The sequence below is a fragment of the Varroa jacobsoni genome, unplaced genomic scaffold (assembly GCF_002532875.2).
Source record: "Varroa jacobsoni isolate VJ856 unplaced genomic scaffold, vjacob_1.0 scaffold_356, whole genome shotgun sequence".
Taxonomy (NCBI): Eukaryota; Metazoa; Arthropoda; class Arachnida; order Mesostigmata; family Varroidae; genus Varroa; species Varroa jacobsoni.
This window is the reverse complement of record NW_019213258.1, coordinates 67577-80102: the sequence shown is the minus strand read 5'-3', so window position 1 is coordinate 80102 and position 12526 is coordinate 67577. Positions and strand designations below refer to the sequence as shown.

The 12526-nt window shown below is 40.9% G+C and overlaps 1 protein-coding gene across 1 annotated transcript in view; it reads right to left on the bottom strand.

Moving 5' to 3' along the window:
- Positions 1-1099: 1099 nt before the first annotated feature.
- LOC111259664 (protein turtle homolog B) overlaps positions 1100-12526 on the bottom strand; it is a 38276-nt gene continuing 26849 nt past the window's right edge. Inside the window, exons 4-13 of the mRNA XM_022831833.2 lie at positions 12258-12368; positions 11795-12040; positions 8926-9246; positions 7716-8006; positions 6488-6667; positions 6019-6144; positions 5020-5238; positions 3163-3318; positions 2758-2848; positions 1100-2232 (exon numbers count right to left, since the gene is read on the bottom strand). Of these exons, the coding sequence (XP_022687568.1) occupies positions 2229-2232; positions 2758-2848; positions 3163-3318; positions 5020-5238; positions 6019-6144; positions 6488-6667; positions 7716-8006; positions 8926-9246; positions 11795-12040; positions 12258-12368 (1745 nt within the window). The 3' untranslated portion in view covers positions 1100-2228. The remainder of the gene's footprint in view (positions 2233-2757; positions 2849-3162; positions 3319-5019; positions 5239-6018; positions 6145-6487; positions 6668-7715; positions 8007-8925; positions 9247-11794; positions 12041-12257; positions 12369-12526) is intronic.

Sequence of the window (12526 nt, the reverse complement as noted above, 5' to 3'; positions counted from 1 at the left end):
TTTATTCATAGTCTTGTTCATTTTCTTCACATCATTATGCAGCTTATATAATGAAAATATACATTTACGCAAGGGACAATTGAAATATTAAACAAATTTCTTCAAGATCAAGGACAGCTATAGTCTACGCGGGCTTCAGTGCTCAACACGACTATGATAACCAAATATTTCAGTTGTTTCGTATTTTTGAGACAACTGATTTCTCGGGCAGAAATGGCGAAGTCGGATGAGGCCTTTATAAAGATCTTACCTAATTCTCGAATAAAGCCGAAGGGCTGCCCAGTGTATCATTCGCCCATACGGCTTCCATACTCCAAAAAAAATTCGAACATAAGAAATCAGCCCGTCTGTATCGATGTAACTTTTTCTAACAGCACTTTTGCTGTTGGCTTTATCTCGTTTAAGTATCTACTTTATACGGAGATGTTTTTAAAATGTATTCCATTTATTGTCAAGGTGAATTCTAATATGTTTTTTTTATCTCCTCTGTGGATACATATAAGGACAGCAGTGAATTTGAAGAGAAGCTCATAACAGTCTTGAAATGGTTTCGTCGGAAGGCCCGAAATAAACTATTCTTTGTAGAATCTTCACTTCGACAAATCACCCAGTTACCGACTGAACTAGAAATCTGAATTTGTAAGTATTGATCTTCGAATCTAGATCTAAAAACAATTAATCATTGTCTGTGTTAGAAGATGGAATCCTTTCGATCTTCTAGTTAACATAAATCTTCCTAAATGGCTTATATAAGACTCGGTCGTATCTTTTAAGAACCAGATACGAATGAACCAAAGCGTAAACCATTCGCTGTGAGGCGACGAAACAGAACTCTAGCGAAGATTGCGATGGGGATAATGAATAATTTTGTCTCTCAAGCGATATCCTAAGCACTGACTCAACAACATAATGGGCCGTTTGATTTCATTTATATGTATGTTATTAGCTTACTCTGAAGTAACTGATGGATTTTATGATCAGTATTTCTGTTACCGATCACGAAACCAGCAGCCAAAACGCTTACCTATCTTCAGGTTAATATCGATTCGCTCCTTTCCTTATTATAGCGCATCTAGAAATAAATGCACACTTAACGAACTGTTGTTATGTTAACAAGATGTATTTTTTTTATTCTTGCGCAATCTGCGTTTCCCTATATGCATTTTCGACATCCTCAACCTATTAGGCTTAAAGGTTTGTTCTATTTTTTTTTTTTTGGTATCACTCTCTTTATATTCATAAATGACTTCCGTCGTCCTTCGCTCTAGCCAACTCAGCCATTTACAATCGCGCTTCTAATAACACGTTCCTCCTGCTTTTCCCTACCTTATCACTACTTTGTAGACGCTCACGTATGCTACCATCTCCGCTTTGTTTTGTCTCCTCCTATGTTCGATCGCCATTGCGGATCCTACATTATATTTTAAGTACAGTTCTTACGTATCCCTCCTCATCCGATTCGTTTTCTCTACAGTAACCTATGCCACACTTGTGCCTTATTATCAGTGTATTACTATGATCTATTACATATTAGACCGTCACGCTTTATCTGCGAAGTTCATTTTGTCTTGTATAGCAATATAATCATTATCATTATATTTGTTCGTTGGGTTGATCCTTCATAGGTAGAATGCTAACAGAAAACGGTGGGGACATTTAATTTATTACTCTTTCAACGCTGACTTATTTTGTTTTCCGATTTGGTACACTCTGCGATCACCACAACTTAAGTTGGAATAAACATACTTCTTCGGAATAGAGACTGTTTCGATCCTATGCATACTCTAGTATATATATATATATATATATATATATATGGATTGATAAAATAAGGTAAAAGTTTGAAACATATCATTTGTTGGTTTTGTTCGGTCCTTGTTTGCCTGAAAACCTGCTTTCCTAGGGGGCCCTCTGGTGGCGTACTTCGGTGATGACTAGTGTGATGATTAATCGAAAGTATAGGCCTCCTGCTTAGTTTTCATATTGAAATGTGCTTTCGTTCATATATTTCTATTCATCCACGCTTGACCCTATACACAAAAAGTGTACCAACAAAAACAGTGCTAGTTAGAGCATATATTCAGATGGCCTACGGAAAATATTCATTTCATTTCGATACTTTTTTTTTTTTTTCATTGTTTAACACTAATTTATACATGAGCATATGTCAATTACAGTCGGTAAGGCACATGTTCGAATGATCAGTTACTCTGTCACCTTTACATAAGTCACCTGAAATCCAGTACGTACTCGTTAGTTTATAATCGTAAGCTTCATTGTGAAGTACTGTCTTTCGTTATCTTTATTAGTATGTTTTATTCTTTTTGTTGTTAGCACTGAAAGTTCATACAACAGTTTCAACATATGTTTAAAATATTTTTTCATTTTTAATCATAACGAGTTGCCCAAGAATACACGGTATTGTTTCTCAGCTATCTTTTTTGGTTTGTGATCAGCTCAACTGAGTGTTGCCGTTTAGTGAGTTCCACCACATGGTGAAGTCAAGCTGGGTTCAGAACTTATTGGCAATAAAATAAGTACCCGACTAGATTTTTCTCGAGGTTTTATTGCGTCCATTAAAATACGTTAGTGGACATCTAATGCAGTATTGAGCGATGAAACATCAACGCGATTGATTCCCTTATTTGTGTAAACTGTTGAGCTTTTTGACCGCAAAGCTAGAAAGAGTTTGAGAGATCGCATGTAATTATAAGAAAGATTGGTAAATCCGGTTGTTAATATTGAAATTCTACAAACCAGACAAGAGCACTTGATCTAATTCCCGCAATGGCTCGACTTCGCAAAGCTCCAACACACAAAAGCCAGAGGAGTATTGGTGGGCAGCCGTCTGGAATAAGACATCGTTATTACTATATTATGCTACACGTCGTAAAAGTACCATGTAACCACGTTTGGTCATCTATTCTTTTTGTTTAACTTTGCGGTGAAACATCGATGTTTTTCCTAAAAAAAAATCTAGATTAAACATCCCAGCACGTCGAATTATCTTTTTTCAACAGATAAACCTGTACAAAATGGACTAGTTTGCAGTGAGTTCGGCAATGTGAGCGGCCTATACTGTTCCCACTGTAAAGTATGTATTTTTTGATACATGTCTATTATTGTATTTATCGTCTCACAACCTGGGTAAGCCGAACATACCTGCTACAGCTGATAATCCGCTGAATAGATGAACTTTCGTAGTCGACGAGGTGAGCAGTCTCGAGGGCGGTGGGATATTTTGGATGGTTAAACGTAGGGGATCACCTCGACCCTGTTCGTTAACTGGCGAGATCTCCGCGATGCACTCGGTGCCCTCTGTTGTTTAATAACAAAAGAAAAAATAAAAACTCTGTTGAGCAATACGAATCTAGCCTATAACATCAACATGCGGACTAATCATAAAGAGACATCGTAGTTCACGCTCTGTTGAAACCGTTCGTGCGTAATTCTACGAAGCGTTATCCGATGGCACTGGCCTCCTCGTTAACACGGTCGCGCTTATACCGGGGACAGTTTACCAAGTAATAAGGTCTGGATCAAAGAAGTGAATGACCTTGCTGTCGTAGCTTTTGGCCGTCGTTGGTAGCATGTCCGTGTTCGGTGCACGCTTATACTTGGGCTTCTCCTTCATCCGCATCCTTTGTCTGACCTCTGATCAGATAGTAGGGATGGTGGCGATGGTGTATTCGTCCCAACACCGACTAGTCTAGTCCGTGTAGCGTAACACGCAACTTCTGTGTCTCTTCCGGCTGCCAGAGAAGCGTTTTGTTTGTGCTCGTAGACGTTTGTCTATTCGGATAGAACAAATAACCAGACGGTCATTCATTGCTGCAGAGGTATGGGACTGAGCCCTGGACTTTCGCTGGAACAGGCTGAACAAAAAGGCCTATGAATGTCACTGCTTTTTTTGGGACAACAACTACCCATCCTATGCCGCCTCGCCCCTTTTCGTTCCGCAGTGACTTTATGCAATGATGTCTGGCCATAACCCAATCGGTAAAAATATTTTCTAGTTCTTTCGTATCAGCCTGAACAGGCATTCACAGCCACTGGCTTGCTCTCAGAAACGCTATATGCTATCCTAGTATATCCGTAAATTTCTCATACAATTTTTCAATGCAATTTCATACAATTATTTAATAATTGTACAAGCCGCTGCTTCAGAGGTCTATTCGATGTCCTCTGCCCTCAGGCCCCCTGTAAAGAACTTGTGGGGAGAGCATGGGAGAAACCGACGTCAAACACCCCGCCCTCTTGTCCGAACAAAGGGACAAATGTCTCCGTCCTTCATCAATTCTGGGAGGGGATAGTAAGGTGTCTAAACAATTAGTTATTTTGCTGACCTTCCCTTAAACAAGCGCACCACCAGCTTGATTACCGCCCGCGCACCTCATCAGTACGCCAAGATTTCTGTAACTTCTTAACTTCTTCCTTTGCCATCTAGAGAGTGCTGTTTGGCGTTTGGCTTAGCTCCAGAGAACACTCAGTGCATCATATCGACTTCACTTGCCTAGAACGTGTCCTTGAGTGGGCGGATCGCTGGCTAATTCTTCGCAGGTCGGCTCTGTCCGATTATGCTTTATTCTGCCAATAAAAATGCTGATGGTACAATTATAGTGGCTGTTGTATTTACAAAGGCTACAGCCGAACAAAGTAAAAGACAGTCAATGAAAACTTATAGGTTGCATTTGATTACCAATCGAGGTAAACGGAGGTCATGTTTACTGTCGGTATCTAACCATTCGGGGCTCTTAGAAGTTATATAACGGACAGCGGCTGAGAGTAGCATTACGCTACCAGTGGTAGTGCAACACTGAACGTAACCTATGGCAGAGTTTGAATATTTTAAGCCAATTGTTGAGGCTACGTTATTTCTATAACTTTTCTAATCGTTTCAACGCATAGACTATACAAAAGCCATTTAAAAATGAAAATGTTTTTGATCACAGTGTATGTTTTCGTGCAAGATATAAAATGATTACAAACAGAAGGATGATAGACAAGTTAGCAACTAACCGGGAATGTTGTTGATATGAAAGGAAGGTGTGGAACTCGTCTTGTTTTGTAGCAGCGTGCGAGATTCAGCGAGGAACAGCTGCAACAGATAGGTCTCGCCTTCTGCCTCAGCCATACGGCGCTCGTCCATGCATTGCACGTGGAAAAACACCTGCCATGGTGGAACACCTGCACCCACCTGGTTCGACACAATGCACCGTGTCAAAGGCGGTGGAACCCCTGCAATAATAAGCAACAATGCTAGCGTGCGATCATTCAAAAAGCATCTTTAGTTACGCTAATTATCTTCGCTTTAAGTCAGTTTTCACCTCAATATCGCCTATTCAACAGTAATTCAATTTTTATAACAAGTACTAAAATAGTCACCCTCTCGATCGGACATTTTTTACGGTTATCAATATCACCAAGATGTGGTATCTAGTTGTTTTGAACTCCAAAGAACCTTCGCTTGAGTTACTTTCGACTATTACGGAGTATTTTAGTGATGGCTGAGGCGATAGTAAGGTTGGTATTGCAAGTCGGCTTAGCGTAGGCCGATGGTTTGATTCTGGACACCCATGCAAAGGGTTTTCTGGAAGGCAACGCAGGTGGATGAGTCGCGAGAATTGAACGGTTATAGAGTCAAACGCACACATTATATGCCCCATCCCACTGAAATGTTCAAAATTATCTGAGTTGTAAAGTTATGAAGCACTCCAAGACAAGGGTCGGCCAGAGAAAAAAACCCGACTTTTTTCAACTATCTTATCATCATCGTTATCAGGACTACGTTATTAAAAGTAAAAATGAGTAGGTCTTAAAATTGTTTCAGTTTGCTTTGACAGGATTACACGAGTCTCATGGGACCTTACAAGACAAGATAAGCGCCGGGAGTGCAACGTACTGCGTTAACTTGCCACTCATACGGTTGCTGCTTCTGCTGCACGTATTTCTGGAATAGCCTGCAAAGGAGCATTAAATATGGCGTATACAATATTTGCTCCCTGACTTCTACCATACCTTTAGGCTCGATATTGAAGGAACAAGGCTCGCCAAGCATTCCCCCAATCGAATTGTTTGCCCAACAAGTGATCGTGCTTCGCTCCACGTAGCTCCTTGCACGGTACTGCAGAATGCTATGGCTACCTTTCGTGTGCAAGGTCCAGATACCAGTATACGTCGCCATCGTCACAGTCAACAGGCATACACAAACGGAAGAAACATACAGTAGCAAAAAAATAAGTTAAAATAAATAAATAAAAAATGCAGTTTTAAGATTATGCATATATACATATGATTATTTTAAATGCAGAGGATAAAGCTTTGAAATAATAACACATTCGGGATAATATTCGTCTTATCGTCGAATCAAAATAATGGTTACTATATTGAGAGTATTGTTATATGTAAGCGAGATTCTGAAAGACAAACTGGCGGGTAGTTTTATTTAGCTAGTTATTGAGTTAGTTGACGCCTGTATGGATATCACCGTTAATAACAAAATCGTTGAGCGTTCGGGGCTGCTGCATTGTAGAGGTATTTCGAACCATCCATTGGAAATTGAGTTCAGCAGCAGGAAACGCGTCCACATCGCAGACCACTTCTATTGCGCGCTCCAATGAAGTATACACGAGCGCTGAAGGCTGACTGCTTACGCACCGCGGGGCGTCTATGTAACGCACACCAGACCCACACAACATCGACGATTATGATTAGACATAGATGTGATAGTGTTGAGTTAGTCATAGAAAACATAAATGGGGTTGGCTGAATCATCAAATCTGATCGTTAGCGACATACGAAGAGAGGCAATGCCCACCCTGTACATAATCGAGTCGCGCTTTGGCATAATGCCGATAATTGTATTTAGAAACCGGGCTAGTATAAACTATTTGATGTTATCTAGAAATGGGCCTGAGACCAAAAAAAAAATAGCTTTATTGTGCCCACGAGCAGTTTTCACGAGCTTAAATATCATTCAATGCGAAGGGGGAAACTGCGAACAAAATACGTTTCATGGGACCGGTGGGTCGATAGAAAAATTCAATTTTCGAACTTGATATTTCAATAATAATTATAAGTTTACACTTCAGCCCTGGCTATTTCTATATTTTGAATTCTAAAGCATTTGAGCTGTATTTGAAATATTTTAATATGATTGTTTTGACCCGCCAATACCAGTCACAAATTAATCCACTGACTGAGAAAGCCGGTGGGCAAAGATGATTTCCATCTTTCTAAAGCTGAATAAGTCCTGAAACGTTATGTAAACTAATTATCATTATGTAGAGCAAAATGTTCTTCGATACATACGTTGTTGATGGTAGGAAAATAGCTTCACTAAGTTCGATGAAATTCTTCATCCGAATAGCGAGGTTGTTGAATGATGATATGGTAATTATTATGGTACAGCGAGCGGCATTTCCGACCAACAACAATAAGTTGTGTACTCTGCAGTGTACCGCGTACACGTCACAGGGTGTAGAAGAAGTGCATTTTATAAAGGCAGAGCGAGAGAGAGAGAGAGACCCTGTGCGCCCATCTGGACAATCTGTTCTTTTTCAGTACACATTACTAGCTTTGCTGCGGCTTGGGGCGGTAACCTATTTAAATCGAAAAACCTGTATTTAAATATAAAAATGTTCAATAATACAGCTGGTCCGTTGTTAACGATTGACCCTGTACGCATTGTTTGATGTCATGACATTGATACTTACACTTTACGGCCAGGTTGATGACGTTGCTCGACGCTGGCCCGCGCTGGTTTATTGCGGTGCACGCATAAAGCCCCGACAAACGATGGCTGATATTTCGAAGGACAAGAAAGCTCTCGTCAGCGACAACGCCAGCCGATGCATTGCTCCGTAATTCCCGTCCGTCCACCGACCAGAACACTTCACTGGCAGGTGGATGTGATTGAACGGAACATTCGAAGTACACGTCGCTGCCCTCTACGATATGGCTTTCTGATAATCTGTTCCCAAGTGACAGCCTCACCACAGGGAGATCTTCACAGGCCACAAAAAAGATAATAGTAATTGGCAAGATTTCAGGGCTGGATACGTCAAACTTAGACAATGCAGTGTCTGTGAACCGCTAACCAGACTGATGCTCGTAGGCTATTCGATCGAATTCGACGCTCTAAGGGCTCTTCAAACAGTGTGTGAGCGAAGTTTAACTTCGGCGTCCGGCAGTCAAGACAAGCACTACCTTTGTATGTAGTAATCTGACATGTATTTAAAGTAAAAAGCTTATAGGGTATGGTAACTGGCCAGTCGATCTATAGCCTTGCAGGGAATTCAGTGTGCTTCGTTTGATGTACTCACGTATTCGGTATTTTCAAATTGACCTAATCTGTATTAGTTAGCCAGCTATCGTCCCGCAAATCCAACGTAAATAACAACATTTGTTTTCTAAAGAGCCTTGAAAATATTCACCATAGCTACGCCATAAAGTATTACGGCATCTCTGTCTGCTCTTTGAGATTTATCTCGGACGTGTGCATGCGTGATACTTCCTGATGTACTACTTCCTACCTTCCATACTACTGATGATGTTTATAGTTCCGTTAGTAATAAAAGACAGTGTTTTAAGTTTGTGGCGCACTATATGTACTCAGCTCCCATGAATTTAAACTTTTAAAATTTAGATGTTGAAGTTATGACTCGTTGGCTGTTTTCAAAATGCATTAAATTGGAGGCACAATAGAGAGGATGCCCTAGTCTGTCAAACTAGACCGTACGAATACGGAAAGCTCTGTGACAAATTTACTAGACCGAACTGCAATTCACTCAGACTTAGTCCGTTGTCCTTTATTATGTTATTGTTAAAAAAACGATGGTACAAAGCGATTCGGTCCTATAAAAATCGCTACACTCTAATATGTAGCACATTGACAATGTTTAAGTATAAAGGAACAGTACTCACGATGAATGGAAAGCTCGAGGACATGCGACCATGTCCTATTTTCTATGAGTGGGTTTTCGGCAATACAGGTAAGATTCTTAAAATTGTCTTCTGCTCTGAGTGGAAGAACTAACACTGAACTTGTCGAATTTCCGTCACCCCCTCCGCTATCGCTGCCCTCTACAAAAGCGAACGAATCTAGCCGTGAAGCGTTCCAGCCCGACAGCTCCCAGTGGAGTGAAGGCGCTGGTCGGGAACCTGTCACGCGACAGCGAAATTCAGCGGAAGTGTCCGCATTCAATGGATCCAGCGCGGTCTCAATTGTCACCATGAGAGGCGAAACTGTCAGATAACAGGAGAAAACATATACAAACGACAGGGACAACAAAAAAAAAAAAAAAAGAAGAAGAACGTACACATGTAAGAATATGGTCGATGAACACTTTCTGATCGAAGAACTGCACGAGACAACTTACTCTCTACCCAATTACTATTTGATTCAGTTTGCTTAAATGCTTTCTCCTGTAATGGATCATAATATTAAAATGGGTCCCGCAAAAGGAGAACGATAACCATGAGGTTCATCTGGTAATAGGCTTATGCTCAACGAAACTGTGAAGTAATAGTACGTTATAGTAACAGATACGTAGCATGAAAAATTTAACAAGTATCGATATTAAGATACAAATGTAAAGACGTCCATGTGGCGAGCCTAATGCTGAATAGGAAACTTAGTTAAATGTGTCTTTCAGAGTTTGAACACTTTTTAAACAAATCACATTAACTTCCCTCCACATAGTGAAATTATGTTTCCTCAATTTGCTTAGATAGGTTTATTCGGCTGCCATGTAAAACTTTTGACCAATGTGTTTTACATATTTCTGCAGGTACATATGTGTTCGCGCGTTCACTGTTCTTTGGTATAGCCGTTCCGGAAACACTGCTGTTGCTGCTTGAGGGAAGCTATCGCCGCCGCTGTATTTACTGTTGTCGCTTGCAAGTTTCGTTTGCGTACCCCGCTTGCCTCATCGTCTGTCTTTCTTCTCAAGGTGAAACAAAGTCCGAAACGTTTGGGGGTGAGGCGAGAAAACGACAAACGATGACCCCCCCAAGTGGCTTTACTATCTCGCCGCACAAGTCACCGCAACGACAACAGTTCTTAACATGGAAAAAAGTGCACAATCATATTTAGCTTTTCCTTGCTGAAGTAGGGTAAACGCACATAAACATGTATTTTATACAGGAAGGGCTTGGTGCACTAACTTAAAGGGTTTACGTAGGCGTGAATAGTCGTCGTGTTCGTCGACTATACGGTAAAGTCACGTATGCTGCATGTAAAATAGGCTGCATGGGGTGGATGACGCGGTTGACAAGCTGAGAGAATAAATAACCAGCTTTGTATAGGAAAATTCGTTAGTACGTATATAGTTAAATAACCAGTTATATGCTTCAAACTATCTACCATTAAAGCGAATTTTTGCGTATGTGTAGTGAAGAACGTTTCTAGTAAATAACAAGAAGGTTGTCGATTGCGGTAGCAAGCGGCGTCCAGCACCGGCCGACGAAGATAAAAATCACAGTAACTACCATAATACAACAGCGTCAATAAAAAAAATAACGGCGACCGAAAGCGAGCGAGGGAAGCTTGACAAAGAACAAACCCGTCAAAGGCAACGCTGATACGGATAGCGGCCTCAGGACAGCTGACAGTGTTGCTAATGCAGGGGCTAGCTAGCAACCCAAAGCTCTTCAACGCCTATTAGCATCCCGCGCCTTCTGCTGGTTCCTAAACATGTTCGTTCTTCGCTTCGTCCCGAAGGAGTCGCGATTACAAAAATCTTATTAGAGCTGGTATATGCACTAGGGACCATAATAACGTAACTAAACGCGCTAATGACAGCGACGAACATTTACGCCGCCTGCAACAGTTACGGTTGGATCCGTTAGGACCTGCTTTGAATATTACTATATCATAGAAAGGAGTATAATATGCAGGTCACAGACATCGCATTATGTACGCAAATAAGTATTGCATTTATATAGCAATTGAAAGTATCAGATAATATGTCTGACATTCTCGATCGGGCTGGCAAGTTTAACTTCACCATGGAAAATGGTGCACCTAATCATTCCGGTAGTCACCATACGACAGGCGAATCTGATAACGTCATATCCTCGAGAAACCATAGGTTATTATTTATATTAGAATTTTCTAAAATATCAAACGGTTAAGAGCCATCTCCTTCAGTGCTAGTGCAGGAGTGGCATCGGAGCTAGGCAGAAAGTTTGGAGTTGAAATATGGATGGGAAAAAGTCGAAACTGTATTTCCAGGCTGTAAATCTACTTTGTCTTTTTACCTACCTTGGGCGTATCCTGGAAAAGAGGACTTCGTCTCTAGTCAAAGGAGCGTCTCCTTTACACCATGATATGTTAGATAGAGTTGCATAGGATGATGTCGTTTTCAGCAACAGGACATAACGCTGATTTTTTCAATATAATAAGTGCTATGCCTCACGAATGGGGTTAGAACATACGTTTACTTCAATGGCCAACCCTTGGCCAAATGGTTGAAGACGACATACCTTTGCGGACGTTTATAACTTTTCATGAAAATAAGTGGACATTAAAAGTAAGTGAAATCTAACAAGAAGGAGCTGTGATCCGAGATCTTATAAGCTAGAAAGTAAATCGAGTTTCTTAGTACAAACTCCAGGTCACACCTAAACAAATCTGATACGCTAGCCAGCTGGTCCTAATGTTTGCAAATGCAGAAACGAAACCTTGATAGTTCATAAAGAATACCGTGTACTTGAATTTGGGCGCTTCAGTCATTCATCGTTTATATTAGAGTAGCACAGAATTTAAGACATCAATAATAATAATACCTACGCGTAAGATCAAGCACTACAGAAACCGAGCGTTTTTGTTGCTTAAGCATATTGGGCGTCTGCATAAGCACGTTGTCCGCTTCACAGGTAAATGTATGGAGAAGATCTCGTCGACAAACAGGACCATAGTGAAGTATACTCAAGGCGCCCTCATCATTATCGCCGGGAAATGAGCTGTTTGTCGAATACTTGTCAGATGAGATTAGCTGCCCGTTCTTCTTCCATAGTACCGTTGGTGGCGGACTTCCTGCAGAAGTAATAACGTTTTTTAATCAAAATATAATACGTCTATTTGTACCTTCTGCAGTCATGATGCTCTATTTGTACAGTGTTTATGTGTAGGATGTGTAGGGAGGCAGGAAGGGATATGATTCCAGTTCCGGCATTTCTAATCAACGCCCCACACTAAGGAGCTACAATGCGCGACGACTCGCATAACCCTAAAGTGCTAATGGCTAACGAACCTTTTTCGACAGTGCAGACAAGAGTAAGGTTAGCCCCTTCTCGCAACGGCCCGACTTTGTCACGGATTACAGCTCCCTCCACTGTGCGGATCATTGGCACCGAAGGCGGCACTGGAAACAGGTACGAAAGTAATGAATCTAAATTATGAACGGCATATCAAAATTGTAGCTTGGCTCACATACGCCTTTACGCCTAGAAGGGCACTTTACAGCTACAGAAACAAACCTTTAAGGCCAGCGTCGAATAGCATAAGGATTTTAGTTAAAAC